At 43.1% G+C, this 14,153-nt stretch overlaps 1 protein-coding gene across 1 annotated transcript in view; it reads right to left on the bottom strand.

The window, feature by feature from the left end:
* Positions 1 to 14,153, bottom strand: part of TOP1 (DNA topoisomerase I) — a 352,777-nt gene that overhangs the window by 226,745 nt on the left and 111,879 nt on the right. The window contains exons 5-8 of the mRNA XM_069243787.1: positions 7,202 to 7,257; positions 3,314 to 3,403; positions 2,440 to 2,554; positions 978 to 1,111 (exon numbers count right to left, since the gene is read on the bottom strand). Of these exons, the coding sequence (XP_069099888.1) occupies positions 978 to 1,111; positions 2,440 to 2,554; positions 3,314 to 3,403; positions 7,202 to 7,257 (395 nt within the window). The remainder of the gene's footprint in view (positions 1 to 977; positions 1,112 to 2,439; positions 2,555 to 3,313; positions 3,404 to 7,201; positions 7,258 to 14,153) is intronic.

Here is a 14,153-nt window from a genome sequence, read left to right as displayed (position 1 = left end):
ACTTTCACAGATCAAACACTTCAGTTAATTTACAAAATTATTGCTGCTGAAAGTCCCAGTCCCATGCCAGTTCAGTACAGGTACCAGGATCTTTGAGTCATGCTTAACCCCCTGACAAAAGATTTGACCGAAGGCCAATTTACCTCTTTATGGCACTTGTCCCTTTGAAAGCGATGAATCTCCCTGCAAAAATGATATTTGTGTGCTGGGTTCCACGCTAAATGGTCCACTCTATCATCCATTAAATAAAATCAGGTTTAAAGTCAGCCTACTGGGCCACTGATCATACAACATTTTTCCTGAGGTGAAAATGCAAGTGTTGAGAACCCAACCCTTCCTCCAAAAATGATTGGAAAGTCCTGAACAGGAGCGACCGGGACCTCACCAGTAGCAAAAGGCATTGTTGACTGCCCAAGCATCTCAATCTACCCTGCCTGTTGGGAATTATGTAAGGCACAGGAGGGTTATTGCATGCCACAGCAACCGCTCTTGACTATTCCACAGCAGTTCAAATCATTAAATCCATGACTAATTGCAGGCAGCTCTGCAGTGTGTGTGAAACACAGCCTGTGTTTAACTGCAATTGTCAATTGATTATTACCAATCTCCATGCTCTTCTTCCAGAACTCCCAGCATAGGAGACTAACTGGTGCAGATGTTAAAGGGAGAACAGGGTTCAGTCTTTTAGGTGTTACCCTGCCGAAGGTGCCCTGTATAATTCACAGCTCCTTCTATTTAGTATACAACTCTGAAAGTTCTTTTGTAATCTGGATCCAAACCGTAAAGTAGAACTACTAACAGCAAGAAAATAGAGAAGTGCCGATTACCAAGTTAATTTCTTTACAACTAGAAACAGGTGAAGCACAGATGCACATTACTTTGTTAGGCCCCACTGAAACAAATGTCAGTCATAAAATGAATAGCAATGTCTTAATTTAATGGCTACAGGAAATTTAGGTCAGATGCTGCAAGTTTACCATTTCCATTTTTCTTCCTCCTCTTTCTTTGGTTTCTTTTTCTTGAGTTCGACCCCTTCCCCAGACGCTCCTTTAGCTTTATTTTTGTCTTTGTTCTTAACCTTTTTCTTAGGCTTAATTTGTGGCTTTAAATCCTGCGAGAAGCATAAAAAAAGATCACATACTGTATTTTTCTTGTAAGTAATACCTTCTTGAATCTCATCCACTGACCAAAATGCAACGCAAATCAATTTTGGTCACCAGTCGCATTTTAGTAAACAAGAGTGTGCACAAAGCCTTGGGTTTGGGCATGCTTCTTAAGGTTAAGAGATCAGCAATACAACTACTTGAGCAGCCCTAAACAGCCAAGGCTCTGACCAGAGTACAAAGGCATCATTAAGCGTGATAAAGATTTGCGACTGATCTACTTACCAAATGCTCTGCAGTTTAAAGGTTCTAGGCTTACAAACATTAGTAGAAAAGGTTAACACTCCTTTAAGACCGTTTTTACCAAGTACATCATGTTCAGGCCTCGAAAAATACACCCGCTATGGAGAGTCATATTTTATCAGGGTGAGCTATTTTTTAGGACTTACTTGCACCTTCTGTCGAGTTGAGAAACAAGTGTTCTGTTCAGTCACAAAATGAAGGCGCAATAAAGATGCCTTTACATCTTGTGACATTTGCTCTGCTTTCAGAGACAGAGGTCAAAATTCAGTTGGTCTTCTTACAATTTATTTTCCTTATGACTGCAGAATTTTGTAAGGTGAACTGTCTTTTCTGCTATACAAAGACAAACATTTAAATAACTAAGTCAACTGTGTAAACATTTCAAAATATTTCAGGAGTTGTAAAAGCCCAGTTTTTGTACTTGTGTGATGGAAAAAAAATGTATAGGATGAAAACAAATTAGAACACTGATGTGCAAAGGAAAATGTTTTCTGAAACCCAATGTTCGCAAATTATTATTATTACTACACTATATAGCTTTATCAGTAAAGCTACAAGTTAGTGGGTAGGTTTTGGGGCATTTCCTAGAAATATACTGTCTATGAATGTCAGTGTGCTACCACATAATGCTTTAGAAATATATTTAATAAACGCAAGTGTTTACAGAAACTGAGAAACACCGCTGCTCTGATGGCAATGGTATTAGTAAAGTCATGGATCATGTGTAAGTAGGCTAGATTTTTGAGACCTGTGTGCAGGTCAAGTACATTACAGTTCGGTCGAGCAGATTATTCAAGTTACTCGACCTGCAGGATTAGTAACATTTTAATGAGCTTGAGGCCTCATGTTTAGTTTACCGTTGTTTCAAATGCTCATAAATAATCTGAAAGCAAAACTTGCATTGGAAAAGGTTGCCAGTATATTTGTCATTACACATCACTAAAGCAATACACTTACGGATTTACTATTTAAATGACAGATACACATGCTCTACTACCACCACCAATATTATAAATTCATGCCTTCCTTTTACCTCCTCTTCCTCTTTAATTTTTCTTTTCTTTGCTTTCTTGCCATCTTCAGTTTTAAATAACTCCTCTGGTTTAATGTGATCTTCTGTTTTGATTTTCTTGGGCTGGTAGTCAGTGCTGTGAAAAAAATATTTAACTTTTAAATCAGTTTTTTTTTCCAAAGTATACAAAATGTAAGATTTAGACAACTCTAGGAATACTTTTTATTTAATATGGAATTATGCAACACAGGGTGGAAGCAACAGGACACGAGTGTATGGAAGCGACAAGGTGGAAAACAAAGGGACACTGGCAGCATAGAGCTGCACGGCGAGAAGCACACAAGGATAAGCGCACCAGTGAAGGGGTATGGGAGAAGTACGTGGGCAAAACAGCAACAGAGGGAATGGAGGTAAGCACACTAGGATGACCGATAGAAAACAAATAATTTGTCTTGCGCACACCCGGAGACTTTCAGTCATTTCTTAAAAAGTGACCAGTTAAAAGGACAAGTTATTTGGCAATGCTCCAGACAAGTTGAACAAGGCAAACCACTGAATAAGAAGCTGGCAAATGAGTGACAGTAAAGCCAACCGATAATAAGCAATGGGTGGGCTGAAAGGTCCTCTACGTTCTTGGTAAACCCACAATGTCTTTTGCAACAAAACAGCAGGGTGTTTTGATACCCGCTCCATTACAAATACAAAAAAAAAAGAAAAGAAAAAAAAAAAGAAAATCTCTGTATAGAAACAAGGGGTGATGAATAATGTGATACGTTAGTAAACACTGGGATAGGGAACACAAAACAAAAGCAGTGTACAGAGAAGTCTTGCAATTCAGGCGTTAATAAACATTATAAAACCTAGTCCCATTTTGCTGCTCCTTTCAGTTACTTACTCCTCATCATCACGCGATCTCTTTGGAGGCTTGGCATTTTCAAGAGAAGCAAAAAAGGCATCCTCAGGCTCATCTTTAACTCTAGTTGGGCTGTCGGAATACAAGAAAAAGGATTACATGGCTACAGAAAGTAGGAGCTTCAAACACAAAATTTCACTTGCAGAAATTGGGGCATTCACAGCTCTAACTTTTCACCCACCTCAGACAGTTCAGTTTCAAATGTTAAAACAAAGTCAATTATATCGGCTAAAACATATGATCGGCATCAATTGAATAATAAATCTTAATTCAAGGACCACGGTTGCATAAAGACTTACACAATTGCAATAAAAACCAAACAAAAAAAAAAAAACACAATTCTCAAATGAATTCAAGTTAGCCTGGCTCATGAGTGGCGATATCCTCAAACTGGTCCCAGGATGCTCGTTTCCAATCCAGGGAGGACCTGGCTTGCCAATTCGGGTCAAGACTGATTTGCATATGGCTGGGTCCAAATTGGGGTGACGTGATGAGCAAAACAAGAATGGATTAAACCCAGATCTGTGACTGGGGGTGAGTGTTTGTAAAGTTTCAACACTCCGTCCATTTTATTTTGTGGTGTTGCGATTTTAGTCCTAGCCACATATGGGACTACGTCCAAACCATGGTAAGATTTGGAAGAGGTGGATGTTTTAACCTCAATGTAGGAAGTTGGCTCTGTATGCACTATTTCAAAGAAAGGAATAGTATGCACAGAGTCCAAGGGTTCCCCTTAGAGGTAAGATAGTGGCAAAAAGAGATAATACTAATGCTCTATTTTGTGGTAGTGTGGTCGAGCAGTAGGCTTATCAGAGGAGTAGTGTTAAGCATTTGTTGTACATACACACAGGCAATAAATGAGGAACACACACTCAGACAATTCCAGGCCAATAGGTTTTTGTATAGAAAAATATATTTTCTTAGTTTATTTTAAGAACCACAGGTTCAAATACTACATGTAATACTTTGCATGAAAGGTACTGCAGGTAAGTACTTTAGGAACTTTGAATAATCACAATAGCATATATACTTTTCAAATAAAACACATATAGCTATTTTAAAACAAGACAGTGCAATTTTCACAGTTCCTAGGGGAGGTAAGTAATTGTTAGTTCTTGCAGGTAAGTAAACCACCTACGGGGTTCAAATTTGGGTCCAAGGTAGCCCACCGTTGGTTCAGAGCAACCCCAAAGTTACCACACCAGCAGCTCAGGGCCGGTCAGGTGCAGAGTTCAAAGTGGTGCCCAAAACGCATAGGGTTCAATGGAGAAGGGGGTGCCCTGGTTCCAGTCTGCCAGCAGGTAAGTACCCGCGTCTTCGGAGGGCAGACCAGGGGGGTTTTGTAGGGCACGGGGGGGGGGGGGGGGGGGGGGGCAAGTCCACACAGAAAGTACACCCTCAGCAGCACGGGGGCGGCCGGGTGCAGTGTGCAAACACGCGTCTGGTTTGTAATAGGAATCAATGGGAGATCAAGGGGTCTCTTCAGCGATGTAGGCAGGCAAGGGGGGGGGGGGGGGGGGGGGGACTCCTCGGGGTAGCCACCACCTGGGCAAGGGAGAGGGCCTCCTGGGGGTCACTCCTGCACTGGAGTTCCGATCCTTCAGGTCCTGGGGGCTGCGGGTGCAGGGTTTTTTCCAGGCGTCGGGATCCGAGAGTCAGGCAGTCGCGGTCAGGGGGAGCCTCGGGATTCCCTCTGCAGGCGTCGCTGTGGGGGCTCAGGGGGGATAACTTTGGTTACTCACAGTCTTGGAGTCGCCGGGGAGTCCTCCCTGTAGCGTTGTTTTTCCACCAGTCGAGTCGGGGTCGCTGGGTGCAGGGTTGCAAGTCTCACGCTTCTGGTGGGAAACTTGGTTGTTTTAAAGTTGCTCCTTTGAAACAAAGATGCAGTCGTTGGTGAACAGGGCCGCTGTTCTCAGGAGTTTCTTGGTCCTTTTAGAGCAGGGCAGTCCTCGGAGGATTCAGAGGTCGCTGGTCCTGGGGAAAGGGTCGCTGGAGCAGTTTTCTTCCGAAGGGGGGAGACAGGCCGGTAGACCTGGGGCCAAGGGAGTTGGTGTCTCCGTCTTCTCTGCAGGGGTTTTCAGCTCAGCAGTCCTCTTCTTAGGTTGCAGGAATCTAGTTTCCTAGGTTCTGGGGAGCCCTTAAATACTAAATTTAAGGGTGTGTTTAGGTCTGGGGGGTTAGTAGCTTATGGCTACTAGCCCTGAGGGTGGGTACACCCTCTTTGTGCCTACTCCCTGAGGGGAGGGGGGCACATCCCTAATCCTATTGGGTGAATCCTCCATCTGCAAGATGGAGGATTTCTAAAAGTCAGTCACCTCAGCTCAGGACACCTTAGGGGCTGTCCTGACTGGCCAGTGACTCCTCCTTGTTTTTCTCATTATCTCCTCTGGACTTGCCGCCAAAAGTGGGGGCTATGTCCAGGGGGGCGGGCATCTCCACTTGCTGGAGTGCCCTGGGGCATTGTAACACGAAGCTTGAGCCTTTGAAGCTCACTGCTAGGTGTTACAGTTCCTGCAGGGGGAGGTGTGAAGCACCTCCACCCAGAGCAGGCTTTTGTTTCTGTCCTCAGAGAGCACAAAGGCCCTCACTACATGGGGTCAGAAACTTGTCTCTCAGCAGCAGGCTGGCAGAGACAAGTCAGTTCTGCACTGAACAATTGGGTAAAATACAGGGGGAATCTCCAAGATGCTCTCTGTGTGCATTTTTTAACAAATCCAACACTGGCATCAGTGTGGGTTTATTATTCTGAGAAGTTTGATACTAAACTTCCCAGTATTCAGTGTAGCCATTATGGAGCTGTGGAGTTCGTTTTTGACAGACTCCCAGACCATATACTCTTATGGCTACCCTGCACTTACAATGTCTAAGGTTTTGCTTAGACACCGTAGGGGCATAGTGCTCATGCACCTATGCCCTCACCTGTGGTATAGTGCACCCTGCCTTAGGGCTGTAAGGCATGCTAGAGGGGTGACTTACCTATGCCACAGGCAGTGTGAGGTTGGCATGGCACCCTGAGGGGGAGTGCCATGTCGACTTAGTCATTTTATCCCCACTAGCACACACAAGCTGGCAAGCAGTGTGTCTGTGCTGAGTGAGGAGTCCCCAGGGTGGCATAAGATATGCTGCAGCCCTTAGAGACCTTTCCTTGCATCAGGGCCCTTGGTACCAGGGGTACTAGTTACAAGGGACTTACCTGGGTGCCCGGGTTGTGCCAATTGTGGAGACAATGGTACATTTTAGGTGAAAGAACACTGGTGCTGGGGCCTGGTTAGCAGGGTCCCAGCACACTTCTCAGTCAAGTCAGCATCAGTATCAGTATCAGGCAAAAAGTGGGGGGTAACTGCAACAGGGAGCCATTTCTTTACACTCAAATTTAAAGTTTCATACTAGATGTCGGAAAGCCTCTTGCTTGGTGTGGTATTAAGTGTAGGAGGTCACCAGTTATAAAAGGCTCTCTCTCAGAAGCTCTTTAGTCGAGGCGCACCTATAGAAACCGCAACTACATTAAAAGTAAAGGCATTTTTACTTCCTACCAAAGGCAGAATAAAAACACACTGAAAAGGCAAAGAAACACCCAAAATATTTTGCTCTAATAACGCAATTGCATTCGGATAAGCTAAACTTTAGCAGGAGGTCCAAGGCGTAAATATAAAGTTTACCATGTGCCCCCCCCCCCCCCCCACCCCAAAAAAAAAAAAACCTTCAATATACATTTACCATGGACGGCAACATAAAAATAGGGGGATACGTAGCTACTTTTAAGACTGGACGCACATATCAAATAGTTTTCCTCTTGCAGCAATCAAAAGTACATTGAAAGGAACATAAAAGGGTAAAAAGAACATATTGTACATTTAATCTCAGTCTTACCTCGGGAAACCATTTTCCTTTTCCTTCTTTAATTTTATCTGATCATCAAATTTGCTCTGAAATTAGAAATGCATCATTTCAGTTTTGAACAGTTGCAGTACTCTGCCAAGTCAAGGAAAAAAGGAACAGTCTAATCAGGGCTTTGGAATTCCTATGGCCAGACGCCCTGGACATATTGTTTGGGGTCAAGGACAAATTTTCATTTTTATTTTGTCCTTGGGAGAAGTATGCCCAACCTTTTGCAGCACCAACCCTTTGGCTGCCATGTTACAGTACCTCATTATGGAGCTGGGAAGGGAATGGTCTGCATTTGATGTAATATGTGTGTCCATATGCTAATGTTGTTGGAGCATGTATTTATGGCTCATTAGTGCAAAGCATTTATTATTAGGCTGAGCGCACTAAGTACATGTGGTAAGCTTGGACTGCACTACTAACAGTGGCTCCAGTTTAAAAAAAAAAAAAAAATAATGAAGTATACCTTCTTGCAAAGTTTAAACGTGAGGCTACATTTAAGGTTTCCCAGAATGCTCCGATTGGATGGAAATATTTGCAAAAGTGAACGCAAGACTTATTATTCCTTCCTTTAAAAACCATAATGTTGCTAAAAAGTATTTTTTTTGTATGTACTATTTCTTTGGAGCATTATTCAGTAAAATGATTTGGAGCATGCTAGTATTTCTAAAAAAATATTCGTAATAAAAAAAAATAAAAGAAAACACAAACTAGTTTCAACAAGATTATGGGAAACATAAAAAGAAACAAGCTTTGGGGAAAGCCAATAGGTCTAACACTGGTGGTCAGTCTTGGTTTTGTCAATGAGAGTCTTGTTTCGACACTGGCTTTTTTTTTTTTAACTTTGTTGCGAGATCTGCAGCGCCCTCACCATTGTAACAAACATTGGCAAAAAGCAAAATTATTTTTTTGGGGCTCAAAAGCACACATTGCCACAGTAGTTTCTGCCATTAAACAATTTCATTCGTGTGCCGATATGCTCCTTGTGAAAGAGCAAACTGCTATCATTTACAGTAAAGCCAGCCATCAGATGGCTAGAGACAGAATTCTAATAAAAACTAAAAGTCTTGGTTAACACCAGTCCCAGTTAAGGACCAAAATGTTAAAGAAAATGACAAAAGGGCACCCATTGTATGAGTCTTTGCATTAGTGCAGATTTACATATATATCATAAATTCACAGAAGACCAGGAAATCCTACTCCTAGAAAATATTTGTGAACTGTATTTTAGCACAAGCAAATATTCATGTGTAGCTTAGCTCATGCGAAAATATGTTGTGTTTACAAGTTTCTCAGTATGAGAAAACAGAGAACAGCTGGTGAAAAGCCATAAAACATGCAGGTTAACAGGTTTGCACAGTCTCAAATGGTCACTTCAACCCTGGAAATACTGCTTACCACCAACTCCAGCCCTAGTATGAAGATCTGCAGAAAGGTGGCAAAAAAGGAAAATTGGTAGTGCTAATACTACAGTATGGCTTAAACTGGCATATTCAGAGAGGCTATTATCAGAGTTCTTATATAATTAGATTGCTGCCATAATGTGTTGCCGCTCTACATGGCACAAAAGGGACAAGTAGATTTTTAATAGGAACTTGTCACATGGACAAGTACACATTTTATTCACTTCCACACCCCAGTTGATGTTAAGAAATAGGTCCACTAATTCCTGCAATCATAAAGTGATTCAAATGTGTTAACATTGCGTTTTCTCCCACAGTATTGTGCTTCAAAGGATCTACTGTCAACAACCAACAAATGCAATAAGACTCTTGGTTATGCCCCACGTGAGCAGCAAACTCAAGTTAGAGTGTTCCTTCCAAGGAAATCATGAACACTGCTTCATACTTCTCTCTAGGATAGTTGGAATACTACAGCAAACCCACATCAGACGTCAAGCTGGGTCAACTGAGGCATGCTAGTCCGGAATGGGAGAACAAGGTTCCTTAGATACTAGCCACATGCTGAATACCAATAGGTCTAAAAGTCAGTGCTTTATTAAAGCCTGAGACCTGCAAAAGTAACCACACTATAATGTAGACAAACGAAAATGGTTTGGCACACGAACTACGAATTGCACATAAATAAGCATTGACAAAGTGGATGGGCCTAGCCTTCGTAAGACACTGCAATGGTTTTGTTTTTCATTGCTAGCATATCACAGAAGAAATAAAAAAACAAAAATATGACAGTTTACATTGAACATGCTCACAATAAATGAAACAAACTCCGTGACATCGTAATGACTCATGCTTCATCCCTACATAGTAGAAAAGAAATACTTCCAAAAGCTTATTGTAAAGCACCCCTCACACTTTTACCTTCTATTTCATTTGTTTTATTTTCATCAAGCATAGAGCAAAATTTACTTGAGCTACTAAAAAGGTACAACTAGACAGGTCCCGTGACCCACTACTGTTACAAAGAAGGATTTTGGTAACTCAATATGTATATATCGGCAAATAAACCGAAATCAATTTTGAGAGACATTTAGAAATGTTGCAAAAGATGACTTTCCGATACTGCAAAGCCATTTCATGCAAGACACAAATAGAGGACCTTCCTTCAGTGCTATCAAGCGATAGCAGCTACCTTTACACTTAGTGAAATATGTGCCCCAACAGACCTCACTCCAAAATATCCCTCCCTAGAGTAATGTTTTAACTGGAGACGCTCTTAAAAGTGTAGACGTGATGACACAAGGTTGTACAAGCCAACCTCGTTCTTGAAGTACCCAGCCAAGGTCCAGTGTGGCCTTCTCCTAAAGGAGTTGCCTACACGTGTGGAGGATGGCAGAAACCCATCAGACATAGGATTAAGAACGCAGACTTCAACAATAGCCCTCTGCTTCATGGCACACCCTTTGATTAGAAATAAGTTGAAGGAAACCCTTAAAGGGGCTTGGCATAGATAACCTTTTGCCGACAATCTAATGTAGTTGAATTTGAAATAATGCGGTTTTCCCTCGTTCAACCCATGTGGTGGTTTATTTTTTCTTGAATGACAGTAACTCTGGTGTTTTTCTTTAAATGGTTCAATTACTTTGCTGCAAGGAAAATTATTTAACATTTATCTAGATGTTGCAGTGAAGGCTTCAATGCCAAAATCACGAACATGGCTCAAAGACAAATGCAGCAAAAGTTTTGCCACAATTTAGTTGAGGAAAATCTACCTTTATCGGTGTTAGCTTTTGCTCTGCCTCCTTCACAACTCGTTAGGAGGCGAGGGAGCCCTCCGGAAAAAACACTAGAAACACCACGAAGTTTATTAAGTTACTCCCCACCCATTCCATACCAAAAAGTTATAGAAATGGATTTCACAGCTCTTAATCCTCGGAGGAGTGGGGATTAAGACTGCGCATGTCCAAAAAGGCGTTAAAGCAAATATGGACAAACTTCCTTTCTGAAAACGTATTTCCAAGAGGCAGCATCCAAAGATGTCACGATAGTAAAAAGCATGCCACTAACCTCACCGTAACTGATGAACGGGTTTTCAAAATGAGACCGATACAGTCTTTCCTTTGGTAGCATGAGCTCGAATTAATGATAATCAATTTCTCCAATGTCTATTTCGAAATGCAAGAGCCATTTTATGCAGAAAGCAACGCTTGTTCCCGTGAACGGCACAAGATGACAAACAAAATGCTTAAAAACGTTAAGAGTTTTTTTTTCCTTCTAAGCAGGACCTCAGATTCATTTCCTCAACAGATTGTGCAATATTTCCTCGGACAAAGCAGCATGGAATCTTGCCTGAAACCAAACTATCTCGCACAACGCTCACAGGAAATAATTTGCAATAAATTCAGTTTTCAGCCACTGACGGATGTAACAGAGTAAGGCACATTCTACAGTGGAACAGTTACTCGGCACCTCATGATGCATCTCTGCCAGTCAGCCAAATAGCACCTTTTTGTACTTGGCCTTCTAACCTCTTTTTAGCATCTCTAACAATCACTTTGAAAGGTACAACTGCCCAAGTAAAAACGTCCTCAGGAGCTGAGCCATCAGGTTCAAGGTGCTTACTTCCAGGTGGTGAACTCTTACCTCTTGCATGGAGAAGGGGTTATGTTTTGCCAGTAGTTGTTACATTCCCTAGTGCCATTTTCAACAGGTCTGAGATGCAAGTCTGTCTTACCCACCGTGGCGCAATTAGGATCACTTTCACTTGCAACTGTTTGGACTTACTTGTGACTAAAAGGTAGGAGAAGAATCTATGGTAAGGCATACACACATTTCCCTGGCCAGTCTAACAACAGTGCTTTGGAGTGGTGGTGTGGGTGGCTGGACAGTCTTGGCATTTTGCATTTTCTGGCATTATGAACAGTTCTCCCTATTCGTGATACAGATGCTTGCCTGCTTAGTCTGTCTTCCTCTTAGTTTTGTACTCTTGGCAGGTGTGTTCTTAAGACATTACCCTCTGAATGGCCCAGGCCCATATTTCCAGGGCTATTTTGGGCAGTGCATGAGACTGTAACGATCTTCGCTTGTCCAGGAGGTGCAGCATAGTTGCGTTGTCTGTACATCTACGGTCTTCCCTCTCACTTGTGCCTCAAAGGCCTTTCGGGTCAGATTTTTTTTTTAGTTCCAGAATATTTGTGCGTTGTATCACTTCTTCAGTTTTCTATAACCCTGATATTTTAAGCCCCCCCTCCCATGTGTATTCCCTCAGCTCTGTGTAGGATGTTGGTGAAATATGACTCACATAACAATGAGCAGACCTTCACAACGCCATTTAATCTCTTCTTGCACTTTCACACGTACAACCACTAGATCCTTCCAACACCCTGTTGACTAACCACAGGTTCTGGATCCACTTTTCGGGGGGGGGGGGGGGGGGGTTGTCCATGTGTAGCCTTCCATGTAGTATGAGGGTGGAATGCAGGAGGCCACCATGCATATAATTTAATTTTCACCCAAATTCTGAGTCTGACCCTGGTGGTAACAACAAGCTTGATCTGCGATTGTCCAAATTCTTACAGGTAGGGAATGCTTTCCCCTCTACTGTGTTGATTCTGGCTCCTAGGAATGTCCGTTTCCCTTTCTGGCTTCAGGAAAGATTTTTTTAGGTTGATTTTGCAATCTAGCCTGTGTAGAGTGTCCATAACTGTTCTGATGTTCTTGCACTGGGAGAAGGATTTCGCATTTATCAGGTGGTCGTCCAGAATACACCAAGTGCGGACATGATTCAGAAAGGGAATGCGCCGAATTGGTAGTGGTCTTCATTAACAACTTAACGCAGCTATCTCTTGTGTGAGATTCATGAAGGCATCCAAGTCTATAGTTGCCATGCAGTGGGTTTCCAGCAGCCAGGCCACATGCAGTGCGCACCTTTCAAATTTTTGCATCTTTATAAACTTGTTTAAGAGACGATCCAGAATTGGTCTTACTGACTTGTCCAGTTTTGGATCAAGTAAGTATGCAGAGTAGTTTCTGTTGTGGGCGCACTATTGCCACTGTTTTCAATACGCCCTACACCCCACGTTGTAGGCAGTGCCTCTCCTCCCTAGAGCGTGGTCCATTTCTTGGTTTGACCTTTTAAAAGGTCGCTTATGCTATGCAGGACCCATGTTGTACAATGACAGGATATATAGATGTGACACCTCCCGTCACTCTGGAAGAAAGGCCTTTATTCTGCCGTTCACTGGTGTTCTGTGACTGGTAAGCCACGTCCCCTGGAGCGCACTTTCTGCCACGAAAATCCTGGGATTGTGTGGCCTGTGACTGCCAATGTTGTGCTGCTATGGGGTTCTCCCCTCTGTGATGGGGGGCTGGAGGGTTCTTGACATGCTGGACTCTGGAAGTTTCCCTTCCAGCTGGTCTCACTATTGGTACTGCCCCTTTCCATAGGTAGCCTTGAAACTGCAATGCCCTAATGGCTTTGGCAAGGTCGTTTTTTTAGTTGCTGCAGTGTGTCACCCACTGCTGTACCGAACAGGTGCTCTACGGTGACGGGGTGCTTGCCAGCACCCAGCTCTTGATCTCCCACACCCGTAGCCAGTCGTGTCTCCTCAGGGTCATGCCTGTGACCATTTGCCTGCTCGATGTCTCCATGGCATTGAGGATAGACTACAAGCATGTGTTGGCGATTGTCTTTCCCTGTTCAACAAGGTGCAGTTTCCAGTCTTTGGAACTGCTCTGGTAAGTATTTCAGTAGCTTGCCAATTTCTTACCAGTGTTTGCAGGAGTATCAGTTTAGGAGGACAAAGGAGTTTTTGATCCTCCACTGTGTTGCTGCTCCCTGTCCATTTCTCACCCCACCATTCCCACTCTCCTGTGCTCCTTCTCTGTGGTGGGCCCGAGGAATTAAGACCTCGCTTTCCTGCGGAGGCCATGCTTATAGCACATGCCAGTGCATTAACCCAATTGCAGCGAGTCTCTGGAGATGGGCTGATAATTTCTCTTTACTCTTGGGGTTATAGCCTTGCAGGCTGCTGGCTCACCGAGGGCCTCCCTTCCCTGGTCAAGAATGCAGAGGAGAATCAGAAGATATTGACTGGTTCCTGCTCTACAACTGCATAAGAATTTCGAGGAGCAAACATGCCTGTGCCTTCTCCTTTAGTTGGATTCCATAACTGTCTGCCGTCCTTTTACCACTGAATTGTACGTGGCAATGTCATCTGGAGGGGATGGCTTCACAGGATAGCAATCGAATCCGGTAGGAAAGAACCGTTTATTTGGCATGGTTACCACCACTTTTTGCCCGTCAATGATTTGACAGTGTTCACTGGGATCCTGCTAACCAGTACCACAGTGACTGATCTCTCCCTTTAAATTTGGTTGCTTAGGACATTGCACACACCACAAATGGCATACTGGTGCCCCCGTATAAGTCCCTAGTATATAGTATATAGTATTCAAGTATCCAAGGCATTTGGGCACCAGGTGTTCCCCATGGGCTGCAGCATTTACTGTGACACCCATGGAAGCCCATGCAAAAT

This window comes from Pleurodeles waltl, chromosome 7, assembly GCF_031143425.1.
Source record: "Pleurodeles waltl isolate 20211129_DDA chromosome 7, aPleWal1.hap1.20221129, whole genome shotgun sequence".
NCBI lineage: Eukaryota > Metazoa > Chordata > Amphibia > Caudata > Salamandridae > Pleurodeles > Pleurodeles waltl.
Note: the sequence above shows the minus strand (reverse complement) of the source record. Positions and strands in the feature narration are given on the sequence as shown.